Source organism: Lemur catta, chromosome 6, assembly GCF_020740605.2.
Source record: "Lemur catta isolate mLemCat1 chromosome 6, mLemCat1.pri, whole genome shotgun sequence".
NCBI lineage: Eukaryota > Metazoa > Chordata > Mammalia > Primates > Lemuridae > Lemur > Lemur catta.
The window spans coordinates 8312738-8326074 of NC_059133.1; the positions used below are offsets into that span (position 1 = coordinate 8312738).

The following is a 13337-nucleotide window of genomic DNA, read 5'->3' on the forward strand; positions in this document are numbered from 1 at the left end:
CACTGAGGACAAGGGCCAGATCGGGAATAGGCAGGCAGTGCTCACCTGGCCCAGGTTGTCAAAGTTGTATTTGTGATGCACCCAGCGGTAGTTGGCAGCCATGCAGTCAGAGCGGTTGGTGATGTTGCGGGTGTCCACGCCCAGACAGTGGTAGAACTTGCCCTTGAAGAGCTGGGGGAAAGAGGGACAAGGCTGGTGTTGGGGTGTTGGGCAGGGGTGGGGGCACAAGGCAGAAGAGGGACCCACCCCTCAATCGCATCTACCCAGTGGCCTGTGCGCAGTCATTTGGGCCTGTGCCTATCTCCCTCCCGGGACCGGGAGCTGGTGCTGGCAAGGCCCATGGCTGCTGGCCAGAGCCGCCCGAGCCACCAGCTTGGCCAGCACAGAGGTGTGGGTAGGAATGCTGTGCTGGGGTTTCCTCTTCCCTGGCCACAGAGTCCACTCCGGTCCCTACCAGCCCGGGCACTGTCACCTGCACTCCCAGAATGCCGAAGATGATGAAGAAGGCACAGCAGATGAGGACGATGTTGCCAATGGGCTTGAGGGAGGAGATGAGCGTCTCCACCACCAGCTTCAGGCCGGGCGCCCGGCTGATGACGCTGCCGGCAGGGAGGGGCCAGGGTCACCCCAGGCCAGGCCAGGAGGCAGCCCCATGCAGCCTGGAGCCCCAGGGCTGAGCCCCCTAGGGTACGAGGCGTGGCAGGGAATGTACAGAAAGCAGCCAGGCTGCCCAGATTCAGCAGAACAGGCAGCGAGCTGCCACCCAGGCCCCAGATCCACATACACAGCAGCCATGCCATCGGGGGCACTTGCCCTCAGCCCTCACTGTGCCCAGTCCCTCTGGGGTCCACACTACACCCTAGTCTAGAGATCGACTCCCAGAGATGGCAGTGAGCCACTCGGGGACACACAGAGTGGGTGGCAGTACTGGGGGGCCACCTTCAGCCCTGCTCTTCCAGCATGCCCCGCCCCCGGTCTGCAGGTTCCTGCCGCAGGAGCAAGGCCCGCGGTGCCTGGGTCGTGCTATCGGAGGACTGAGTGGGTGGCCAGGGCCGGAGTGAGGGGCCCACTTAGACCCCAGTGGCTTCCTTGTACAGTGCAGCGACATCCACCCGCTCCGCAGGGAAGGGGTCCTCACCGCAGGGGGCGTAGGGTGCGCAGGAGCCGCAGGACCCGGAGGACCCCCAGGATCTTGGCTCCCCCGGCCGAGGCCACGGACACCACGATGTCGATGATCGACACGAAGACCAGGAAGCCGTCGAGCACGTTCCAGCTGCTGCGCAGGTAGGCCTGCTCGCCGAAGTACAGGCCCAGCGACACCACCTGCGGCGGGCGCGGGCGGGGTCAGGCGGCCGCCGCGGGAAGGGGCGGGGCGGTGGGCGGGGCCACACTGACTCCGCCCGGGGAGTGCGGGTTAGGCCGGCAGCGGCGAGGGGGCGGGGCGAGTCAGGCCGAGCTCCGGGAGGGGCGGGGTGACGGTGGGGCCGAGGAAGGGAGGGCAGGGGCCGTTCCGGGACGCCCCTCTGAGGGCGGGGCCAGGGCCCAGGAGACCGCCCCATTAGGGTCTCCAGGCACATCTGGCAAACCCAATTTAAAGCCACCGTTCTGGGAAGCGTTCCAGACGGGATGTTTCCTCTGCGCCCACACCTCCAGAAGGCACATCCATTACACAGTCAGTGCCCCCTGCCTTCCCCTTCCTGGTGTCTGATGGCCGCTGTGTCCCAGGAGCCAAACCCAGGGGCCGGCACCCAGCGGGGGGGCCTCCCGGGCCACGTGTGGAACGTAGCTGATGGGCAGGAGAGTGACAAGCTGAGACAGAGTCTGGGCCAGGGTCAGGGGCCTGAGCTGGGGGTGGCAACGGTCCCAGGTGAAGCTGGGAGCTACCTTCAGTGTCATCTCGCCCACGAAGATGGCCGTGAAGATGTAGTTGGACACCGTGAGGAAGATGCGTTCCTGAAAGACACGGGACATATGTGGGCCCAGGGGCTCCCAGAACTGCCCAGCCACCTGGGCAGCCTCTGCTTCCGCCAAGGGGCATCCAGGAGAGGGCTGCCACCTCTCGGTTCAAGGCGGCCTTCACCCTCTCCGGAGGCAAGTTCCCTGCCACACTCCCCTCCACGGCGCTCGGTGAGCCTGCTGAGCTCACAGCCCCTCAGCCCTGGCACGCTGCCCCCGGAAGGCCCAGTGTCTTGTCCCTTTGCCTGGTCCCTTGCCCTGCCCAAGGGCAGCAGCCACTCACAGTGCTGCCAGCCTCTATCTGGGGGCGCTCCAGGGCGATGGTGATGCAGTTGAGGAAGATGAAGGCCAGGACGACATAGTCGAAGAGCTTGTGGGCAATGATGGTCTGACACAGAACCCGGAACCTGGGCAGGGAGGTCAGGGGGCCAGGTGAGTGTCAGGAGGGAGGCAGGGGCCCAAGCACGAGTACAGGCCCAGCCTAGAGGCAGTGACCCCTCTCTTCTGCTCTGGCCACACAACAGGGCAACTTTCCATCTGCTCAGGGTGCTCACCTGGAGCTGCCCCTGTGGAACACACACCCACACCCTGGAGGGCACCCAGCTTGCCCTGGCACTCAAGGCTTTACAAACACTGGCCCAAATCCCTGACCCCTGTCACGAGGACACCACAATGCCTGATACCCTCTTCTTCTACCGCAAGACCCTCCCTCAGTGTGCTCTCTCCACCTGGACGAGCTTCCGCCTCTGCACAACCCCAGCTGTACCCACTGGAATGCCATCTGCCTCCAAAGCCCAGCACAAAGACCTCCTCCTCCAGGAAGCCTTCTGATGCCCCCTCTGGAGTGAGCACCACAGGCTACCTGAGGATCTATCCAACCTGGTGCCCCGCACAGGAATGGCCTACACTAGGGGAGATGCCCAGGAAAGCCTGGACGTGCCCCGTGCCCTGCAGACTTCCCACCCCGGGCCACAAGGATCCTCCAGTGGTGCCACCAGTGGCCTTGCCTGGCTTTGCAGAGATCTGTCCCTCTCAGAGACAGAGGGACAGATGTCACTCCTACTCTAACCTTCGCCCCAAACCTGGCCCCGCCCACCTGTTCTCGGGAGAGAAGAGGTAGACAGACCAGTCCTCGCGGACCGCGCACCAGTCAGGCTTGTAGACGTCGATCATCTTGCGGACGCGGAAGCACAGGGTCTGGCAAGGGGAGGACGGAGCGCAGGGGGTCAGCGCAGTGCGGAGCTGCCCATCCCCGCCACGCCGGCCATGCAGCACACCGGGGGTGCTGGATGACCCCCGAACTCGCGCCCCACCCAGAGCAGGCTGGGAGGGCTTCTCCCCCAGCTCAGGTGTCAGCAGTCCGGGCCCCGCCCCTCCTGCCTCACTCCCCTGAAGCCCTATCCCCTCCGGCCCCGCCCCTTCTGTCACAGTCGCGTCTCTCTGGGTCCCCTGCGCCCGGCCGCACTCACATAGTCGATCTCCTCCTCGTCGTCCCCGCGGTCCCTGCGGTCGTCCATCTTGGTGAAGACATCCTTGGCGATGCTGGGCATCCTGCCGTTGCAGTCCTCGTGCCCCGGGGCCGGGCCCGCCGCCCTCCAGGAGGCCCTGGGGTGGGCGCCCACGGTGGGCACCAGCTCGGCCAGGTCCACCGAGTCCCTAGTGTCCAGGGACAGCGTCCGGCGGTGGTGGCGGTGACGGTGCGCCAGGTGCGGCCCGTGATGCGCGTGGTGGGTGTGCGGGGCGTGCAGGGGCACAGCGCGCGGCGGCGCCTCGTCCCCCGCGCCCTCGCAGGCCCTGCCGCCGCCGCGCTCCGCCGACAGCAGGGACTCATGCTCGGCCGACGGTGGCTTGTGCTTGAGGCTGTTCCAGCTGGAGCGGCGGCTGGCCCAGGCCCCGCTTCGGCCCCACGGCCCGTAGTAGGAGCTCCTGGAGCTGGACTGGGAGGAGGCCCGCGGCTTGGGTCAGGCCCCACACGCAAACTAACGACCGGGGCAATTGAAGGCAGCCCCCTGCCCCGCTGTGGCTCTGAGAGGGCCACCTGCCCAGCCACCGATTAAGGTACGGACTAGACCCCAGGGGTCCTCTCCCTGTCCTGTCACTCCATCCACAACCACAGGGACACATGGGCACATCTACTGGGAGCTTACATCCCCTCCTGCTACCAAAGACACAGGCTCAGAGAAGGGCAGTAATTTGCTCATTGCCACACAGCTTGGAGGTGGCAGAGGCCAGACTCAAGCTGAGTCTGCCTGGCCCCAAAGCCCAGCTCCTTAACTATACACTGCTGCCACGACGAACACCCAGTTCTCTGCACCAGACCCCCTGACACCATCTCTTCATTCATTCCTGACTGCCAGCACCTGCTCTGGCACTGGGCTCCCAGAAATGCAACAGACGTGGTCCCTGCCTGGTTTGGGCTGGGCAGTCCAGTGCCTTAAGTCTTGGACCAGAGTGGCTGGACTGGTAGGCACCTCTCTTCAGGGTCCTCAACACACACTCCAGCAGGCAATGCCCATCCAGAGCACCCCACAAGGACTCACCAGGGAGCGCTGGTCATAGCTCATCCTCCCCAGAGACATGACGCTGCTCTTTCGGGAGCCCAGGGCCACCAGCACAGGGTCCGGCTGCAGTGAGAGGCGGGGGGCTGGTGCCGCAGCCCCAGCAGTGCCCAGATGCCCAGCCAGTGGGAGGCTGGGGTCCAGGTGCCCATTGGGGGTCATGGGGATTGGGCAGAGCTTGGGGTCTGGAGAAGGGAGATGGGGACAGAGGGCGGGACAGACGGCAGACGGACAGAACGGGAGCAAGGGAAGCCATGAGACAGAAACAGACATGGACAAAACAGAAACGGAGAGCTTTTCTGATGAGACTTCTACCACCAAGAAGTCTTCCCGGTTGCACCCAACACACATCCCTCCCCTGCACCCCACCTGCAGGGCTCTCAGCTTTATTTAGGGGTGTGTGGATCCCTTGCCTCTGTGTTCAGGGCCAGCCTGGAGCTTCACCCAGCATGGGCACCTCACTCCCGAGCTCACTGCGGGAAACAGGCACACACTCTGCCCTGGTCGCCAAGAAGGACCCTGGGCTTGGCTTGGGGGGAGCTTGTTCTGAGCTGCCCAGTGGTCCCAGGCAGGACCAGAACCCAGGCCACGCCCAAGGCTCTAACCAAGAGACCATGCTGTGTGGAGGAGCACAGGGGCTGCTGTGCCCCTGTGGCTAGATTCCACATGGTCCATGAACGTCACTGTCCTCTTTTTGAGATTTAGCATTTCTTTCGATTATGAACATAAACAATAAACCGCAGAGAATTAGCAGCCCCTGAGCCTGCGCTGGAGGAGGAAGCCAGATGTTGTGCCCTCCCCACCTGGATCTCTGGGGAAAGCTCTGGCCCCCTAGTGACACACGGAGCCTGCTCACCTCCGCTGCTGTCCAGGACCTCCTGGAGCTTGTCAAACTCCTCCAAGTTGGATGAGCTCTGGTCCTCGTCTGAGTAGGAGCGATTGGCATCACCCTGGGAGATCATCCCTCACGTTGGAACACAGGTCGGCTCGCCCCTCCCTTCCTACGCCCCTCCTTCTCTCCTGAATTTTTCAATGGGTGTTTCTACCTCCATTTTACGGATGGAGAAACTGAGGGTCAGAAAAGGGAAGTGAGAAGCTAACAAGGACCTAGGCCACAAAGCCGCATCTGCCTGACTGCAAGTGTCTCCAAAGCCTCAGAGAATGCAGGAAGGAGGACCCAGAATCCCAGATCTTGAGGGCTTTAGAATCTCAGAGACAGAGAGGCCTAGTCCTATACCCCTGAAGGAGAGGCAGGGATCCCAAATGCAGCCTTCATTTGCATGCTTCCTGTGATGGGAAGCTTACCACCTCATTGGCAATACTTTCCTTTGGAGACACATGACCTGCTAGAAGTTTGAGTTGCAACCCTCCCCCATGCAGGCTGCCTCTCCCCTGCCAGCTGCCTCTCCCCTGCCCAGTCTCTTGCAGGCCTTGTGGGGGTGCTTCCTCTGCCAGGGCCCCAGTCACCTCTGCCTGGAAGCCCTCCACCAGGATGGCCACCAGCAGGTTGAAGAGCACATAGTTGCCGAAGGTCATGAGGGCGACAAAGTAGAGGGAGGCCCAGGGGGAGGTGGAGGCCATGCCATTGTAGAGGACAACGTTCCAGTCCTCCTGGGTAAGGATCTGTTGGGGGGACACAGTCAGCCTGAGGGTACCCCCAGCCCAGGCCTAGGCTCTGGGCAACCTCAGTCTACAGGGAGGGATGGAGGCTGTCAACCCCACCCCTCCCGGGCCTGCTGCCAGGATCACTTCCCCTGACACACATGGACACATGCCTGCCACTCACCTGGAACACTGTGACAATGGCCCACAGCAGGGAGTCGAAGTTCTTCCTGTCGGGGACTGTGTCTCCCGTGTCCGTGCGGAGGCTGAATTTGCAGCCAAAGATGTGCATCCCGAGGATGCTGCGGAAGAGACGAAGGCGGCTCAAGGGACTCACAGCACCAAACCCTCTGCCCATCCACCTTGTTTCACTGTCAGGACAACCCAGTAAGACGGAGGAGGGGCAGTGCTGGTCCCATTTAACAGACGTGAACACTGAGGCTCGGGGGGAAGTGCTTGCCCAGAGCCATAGGGGATTGAGGGACAGTGCCAGTACTCCCACCCAGGTCCGGGTGGAGAACCTCAACCAACCACATCCCCCAAGCTCCTGCCCACAGCTCCAAAGGTGTGGTCCCCAGGGGCGGGGCTCACCTGAAGATGAAGATGAAGAGCATGAGCAGCATGCAGAAGGTGGCCACGTTGTCCATGGTCTTCATGAGCACCACGAGCTGGCGCCGCAGTGCAGGCATGAAGCGCACCAGCTTCAGCACGCGCAGCAGCCGGAAGGTCCGCAGCACCGACAGGCCGCCGTCCGCCTGCCCCACGATCTCCCAGATGCTGCGCCCAGTGGGGCAGGCAGGGGTGGGGCAGGTGGGAGGGATCAGCGGGAGCCCAGGAGGAGAGGAGGGCAGAGGAAGAAGGGGAGGACAGAGAGACAGAGAGCTTCCATTCATGCATTCATCTGTCCAACAATGTGTCGGTTGCTGCTCCGTGGCACCAGCTAAATCAGGGGCTCTTAACCTGGAGTCCATGGATCCCCCAAGAAGTCTATGGCTACAGTCCAGGAGGTCCATGAATGTCACTGTCCTCTTTGAGATTTCTTTTGATTATGCATGTAAACAGAAAATTAGCAGTACCTATGACCTTGTGGGCAATTGCAATAACTGATCTCTTCATGTCACGTGACAATTGATGCTGATATTTCTCAGTATTATTTATGCTCATCCCCTCTTTGGGATAATGGCAGTCACAAGCCCAGTGCTGGATCCTGCTATTTAACACATTACTCCAGAAGCCACATATATTGCTAAGTCACAATGCTTTGCTCTTTTGAGCACTGTGTTTCAGTGTACTGGGTTTCCCTTGTCTTACGTACTTTGTGTGCTGGCTGGGGTCTGTGCATTAAGTTCCCCCCTCAGCCCCCTGCTGCTGGGCGGGTGGGAGGGGTACCTGATGATGACGATGATGCTGTCGAAGATGTTGTAGGGGTTGCGCAGGTAGTCGAAGAGCCCGAAGGCAGCCAGCTTCAGGATCATCTCCAGGGCGAACATGCTGGTGAAGACCACGTTGCAGATCTCCAGGACGTCGGTCAGCTCCTCGGGCTGTGGGGCATAGGGTGGGGAATGGAGACCCGGTCAGGCCAGGGGCCACCGTGGATCCCCTCTGGACACCCACCCTGGCTGCGTGAGCCTGGAAGGTCAGTGTCCTCTCCGGAGTTCAGTCTCCCCACTGCCCCATGCACGACGGCCTTGGGGACCTCTCAATCTGCCACCTTGGGGTCCTGAGAGGTCCACTGAGATAGTGAGGGTTGGGGAAGTCCACGGGGCTGACCTTCCATGAATTTAGAAATGATGCTGCTGGTGCACGTGGAGGGAGGTATTATGGTACCCATTTTACTGATGAGGAAACTGAGGCTCAGAGGCCAGCCTGAGGTCACACAGCTAGATGTAGAGCAAGACCGGAAGGTGGGCCAGGGGTCACTAGAAACTCCCTGTTCACCCATGACCCCAACCCGTTTAGTGAGCACTTACTACATGCCAGGCACTGTTCTAGGCACTTCCCAGGCATCGCTTTACTTGGGCCCCATTTGCAGGCTCATCGTCAGTTTCTGAGGCTGCAAAGGGCCAGGCAGCCGGCTCCAAGGCCCCTGTCCCTAACCCCTGCCCCTCACCCCTGCCCCTCACCCCTGCCTGTACGGACTTCCTCAAACCAGGGGTCCAGGCCTGGTTTGGGCAGTAAGTGGCTGTGCAACCCTGGACAAGTCCCTCCCCTCCTCTGAGCCTTAGTTCTCTTATCCATAAAACCAGGGAGTGAATGATCTCGTTCATTCCATGTTTCTCGTCTGAGGGTCACAGGGCTCCAGCCCCTTCTTTCCCCTCCACGGCCCGTCTAGGACCAGTGACGTGTCTGGTGTTTGCTTGCTGTGCTGCAGGTCACTCCTGCCCGAATCACGGAGAAGGAAAGGCCATTTGTTCAGCCCTGACCATGTGCCCCTCCCTGAGCTGGATGCCCAACACCGGTTAGCATCTCCATTTTACAGATGAGGAAACTGAGGCTGGGGAAACTGAGACATGAAATGACTTGCCCAGAGCCACCCAGCAAGGATGTGGCAGGGTGGGGCACTGAACCAAGTCGGACTCCAACTACCGTCCCATTACACCACCCAGAAACCCTGCCCAAACTCATTCATTCATTCATTCCCACATGCATTCCACAGATCTGAGCGCCCACAATGTGCTGGGCTTGTGCCACCCAGGGTGGGCAGTGGCGAATGAGTCGGGGCATGGTCCCTGCCCTGGAGAAGCTCACGCTCTGGTAGCAAAGCGCAGCAAACCCAGCTGACATACCAAGCCGGCGCGTGCTGACACCAGGGAGGCTAGGGTGGTTCAGGGGAACAGTGTTCGTGTGGCCGGGAGGGCTCCTGGGGGACATGACATCTCAGCAGACTTAAAAGCTGATGGGGAGCCGATGACAGGGAGGAGAGAAGGGTGTCCAGGCAGTGGGCCGTGTCAAAAGCATGGCCCACTCCCAGCCCAGGACCTCGGCTGAGCGACAGCGAGCCCCAAGGACCTGACTTTGATTCCATATAGGTTAAAAGGAGAAGAAAAAAAATAATAACAACCCAACCATCAGCTTCCCGCCTGGTGCCTGGGAAATCTAATAAAACTGCCAGTTCCTCTCAAGCCCAGATAAAAGGAGAAGGGCCCATTTCCATCTGTAATTACATTTGACTCACAAAATGGTCCCCAAAGGAGAGCGGGACCCTGGGAGGGGCCGGGCCGGCGTCCTGGCTGAGCCAGGACCCAGATGCTGCTCAGAGCACCAATTTCCCAGCCCACCCAACGATGCCCGGAGATGAAAAATGTAGCGGCTGACAGCCCATGATGGCAATCAGCCGGCCCCGGCCGCACACGCACACGCTCCCGCTACCGATGAACGCAGCCACGGCTCCCGAAAGGTCAGCGCCGCCTCCGCCTCCCTCGCAACAGCTGTTTCTCCATTGAGCACACCTGCTCATCTTTTCCTAATGGGCCATCCGTCACTCCCGCAAGCATTTTTCCGGGAGAGAGATGGGGTGGAGAGGGACACGCAGAGGAATATAGACACAGCAAGTGAGAGCCCAGGAGGGAGGGTGTCTGGGAAGGGACAGGGCAGAGACGGAGAGAGACGGACAAACAGACAAGTGCAGACGCGGGAGTGAGCGGCAGAGGCAGCGTGGAGAGACAGTGACACAGAGAAACACGGACAGAGACATGAAGACGGACCAAGACAACAGCACTGTGACACGGTGGGAGTCAGAGATACAGCCAGAAAGTGAGAGACGCACACAAAGAGCAGGCGGACGGACGGATGGCGGAGACCCGCCCAGTGAAAGGGCAGGTGCCAACAGGCAGGTAAAAACAGGTTAGGCCACAGGTGAGGCCAGCACGTCCATGCCGGATGCCAGGCTTGGTGGCACTGGGCTGCCCAGCCTCCGGCCATTTCTGCAAGGGTAGATAAGGCCGGGGGGGTCTCCAAGCTGGCCCCCAGGAACTCCTCCAGCCTAGCAGAATTCCCCATGATACTAATGGCAGCTCATGTTCGTTAAGCCTCTCTCGTGGGCCAGGTGTGCTGGGCCTCAGGCAGCCCTAAATTATTCCCATTTCACAGACAGCGAACCTGAGGCTCAGAGGGAAGTGGCTGCCCAGGGTCATGGCCAGGCACTGGTGAAGGCAGATCTTCAACCCAGGTGTCCTCCCTCTGGCCTCACCCCCATCCCCGTCTGTTCAGCACAGCCATGTCACTTGCTCAGAAGCCTTCTGTGGCTCCCCACTGCCCTAAAGGATAAAGCCAGCCTCAAGGTCCTTTGCAGATGAACAGCCCTCCTGGCCTCCTGCGCTGTCGGCCCCGCCCCTCGTGCACATCCTTCCCAGGGGCTCAGGGTCCTTTGGGGGTTGCCTATGCTTCTGGTTCCCACACCTGTCCCTCTGTCTCACTGATGAACTCCTGGTCATCCTTCAGGATCCACTTCCAGTGCCACCACCTCCAGGAAGCCTTCCCTAGCTGCTGCCCACATGGGTGCGTATCTCCCTTGGGCCCCCACAAAGCTGGACAGCCACTAAGCTGCCCCCTCTTTCTCTTCCGAGAGTCACCCCAGCCCTGGGTTGACAGTGATTTGACGGTTCAGGGGCTGCTGAAGGGAGAAAAGAGCCTGCCCTGAATGCAGTCCCCTGGGAGCTGAGGCCAGTGGCCATGCCCTGGCCTGGAGTCTGCCCAACCCCAGGAGGTTCCCCGCACCCTGCCCTGCGGCCATGCAGCCCTGTCCTGTTTTGTTCTCTAACTTGATGGCCTTCCTCCAATTCCAGGACAGGACGTGGCCGCAGGGTGGCCATGCCCAGCTCGGGAGGAGTCATGGGCTTGGACAGGTGTGTGCAGAGAGAGGGAGAAGCTGAGCCAGGCCTCGCTCCTAGGAGCAATGTCTTCCCCACCCAGGCCCCCTCACCTCCAGTTCAACTGTCCACCGCTGACCCCGGCACCTGGGAGCCCAGCTCTGCCCGCCGCTCACCTGGGAGCCCTGGGCACACCATTCCACCTCGCTGAGCCTCAGCTTCCCCATCTGCCCAGCAGGGATAAGACCCCCTGCTGCCTGTTCCCCAGGGTTGCTGAAGGATCACATAGGAAGAGCTGTGGCACTGTCACAGCAGCGATGATGAAGGAATCTGGCCTCCCTAGAGAGGCCCGGCCACCCCAGCTGACCTGTCCCACCTGCCTAACACGCAGCCTCAATCACAGACTACACAGGCCACCACCTCCGGGCTTTCTGGGGATGGGAACCCCAGCACCATCTCAGCCTTCATGAGCCACACGTAGGCCCCTGCCTGGCTGGCCCCTCTTTCACCCGCCACCTCCTGCCAGTCCCTGCAAGGAAGAGCGCCCGCTGGGCGAGCGGCCCGGGGGGAGTGTGCTTTCTCTGCCTACACCCGTGATTTCTGCAGCAGTCACCGCCCAAAGGCCTGGGGCACCTGCACTCTCACCTCTCATTCAAGCACCCTGTGACCACAGGTAGGGACCAGCCCCAACTGATAGATGCCACGCCCTCGACTCCTCCCCCCTCGGTGGCTCACAGAGCTCCCTGTTGGCCGGGTGGGGTGCAGGGCATGGCAGGGCCTGGGTTCCGCCTCCCCGGGCTGTGGCCACCCCCGCAGGAGAGGGGCTGTGCGCCTTCACCCGCCTTCTCCTCCTCCCCGTCTCTCCCTGCGTCCCCCTCAGCGGCCCTGGGCCACCTCTCTCTTCGGGTGCCACCTCAGACAGGCTGCTCAAAATAAACATGGGGGTGGTGTGTTTCCCCGCAGAGCAACGTCTGGGCGCCGAGGGAGTGCAGCGAAAATACCAGCGGGCCCCAGGCAGGCCCTGCGTGGAGCCAGCTGAACAATGGCTGTCACCGGAGCTGCTTTAAAAAGAACATTTTAGAAATTCTGCCTCCCCCTCGCTTTTCTTTAATTAATTTTTTGAGGCCCCAGACAGCGCAGGGCAAACCCACCCAGGGTGGAGAAGTACCGACTGATTACTGAGCACCTACTACGCACCAGCCTCCTAACACGTGTAGCCTGCCCAGCCTCTCTGCGAAAGGGGGTCCAGGTGCCCATTTACAGGTGAGGACACCAGCCGAGGGAGGCCACGTGACCCCCCAGGGCCACCCTACTGGTCAACAGCAGAACCAGGCTTGGACCCAAACTTTGAGTGATCAATTTTGCCTCCCTGAGCAGTGGCTTTCCGAGGGTGTGGGGGCGAGAGGGGAGGATCCCCACCTCGAGGGTGGTTGGGCTCGCGGTACCAGAGCCTGGCACGGGGCAGGTGCTCAGTAAGCGGTGGCCCATCCCTGGGAAGGAACGGCACACAGCGAGGGCACCTGCCTGGCAGATGAGGAGACCGAGGTGGGCTCTGTGACTGGGCAGAAGATGAGCAGTGAGAACAGCCTCACAGATCTGAGGTTAGAGCGGTTGCTCAGGCAGGATGTGGCAGAAGGAGTAAGGGGGACAGGCCAGACAGGGAGACCCTGAGGAGGTTTGGGCAGGGACCACGGTGTGGCCTGGCTGGAGGGCAGAGGGAGAGGCTGCACCCTGTGGTGTCCCCTCAGATGGGGATGGGTGAGAAGGCAGGGACAAGCAGTACGCTGGCAAACAGACCTCTGAAAAATAGCCCTGATCTGTAGCACCTGCCAATTTCCGTGGTGTAAATACTCCCTCCATGGTCGATTTCAAGCTACCAACTGTGTAACAACTGGCTTGCAAAATTCCTGAGTGTTAGAAAATTGGCTTTCACAGGCTGGTTCCAGCAAGCCACTGGCAAGGACAGTGCCCAGGCTCTGGTGCAGCCGGGCTGTCACAGGCCTCTCGGTGCTGCTCTGCACAGAGACTGGAGCCAGCAGTCCAAAGGCACTTGTTCCCAGTGGGGTCTTTGCCCCCTGGCAGGCGGGGTCAGGCACGGGCCAGAGGCCGGCCTCTCGGCAAGGGGTGTGGGCCGCTGTCTCTCCAGCTTTACCCTGCAGAGAGCCTTCCCCAGAGACCTTTTTAATTAAGCTGGAATGGCTGGCAAACCAGCAGCTCTGAACAGAGTGTCGCAGCAGCCCCAGGGGCCGCATTTAAGTAAATTGAATGGAGCCTGTGCTTGCTGAGCTAATGAAGAGGGAAATGAGAACGTGGCCCCCCCGGGGTGGTGGGCTGGGGGGCGGCCTTGCAGAAAGAGGGCAGCAGGGAAGCAAGCAAAGGGGATGTGACAATCCCAAACCCCTGCCTGGTTGTG

At 61.1% G+C, this 13337-nt stretch overlaps 1 protein-coding gene across 1 annotated transcript in view; it reads right to left on the reverse strand.

Annotated features, from left to right (window-relative positions):
- Positions 1-13337, reverse strand: part of CACNA1I (calcium voltage-gated channel subunit alpha1 I) — a 97837-nt gene that overhangs the window by 19692 nt on the left and 64808 nt on the right. The window contains exons 10-22 of the mRNA XM_045554862.1: positions 7506-7657; positions 6708-6893; positions 6301-6418; positions 5982-6137; positions 5371-5464; positions 4497-4699; positions 3426-3893; positions 3053-3153; positions 2240-2363; positions 1885-1953; positions 1139-1323; positions 473-599; positions 46-171 (exon numbers count right to left, since the gene is read on the reverse strand). Of these exons, the coding sequence (XP_045410818.1) occupies positions 46-171; positions 473-599; positions 1139-1323; positions 1885-1953; positions 2240-2363; positions 3053-3153; positions 3426-3893; positions 4497-4699; positions 5371-5464; positions 5982-6137; positions 6301-6418; positions 6708-6893; positions 7506-7657 (2109 nt within the window). The remainder of the gene's footprint in view (positions 1-45; positions 172-472; positions 600-1138; positions 1324-1884; positions 1954-2239; positions 2364-3052; positions 3154-3425; positions 3894-4496; positions 4700-5370; positions 5465-5981; positions 6138-6300; positions 6419-6707; positions 6894-7505; positions 7658-13337) is intronic.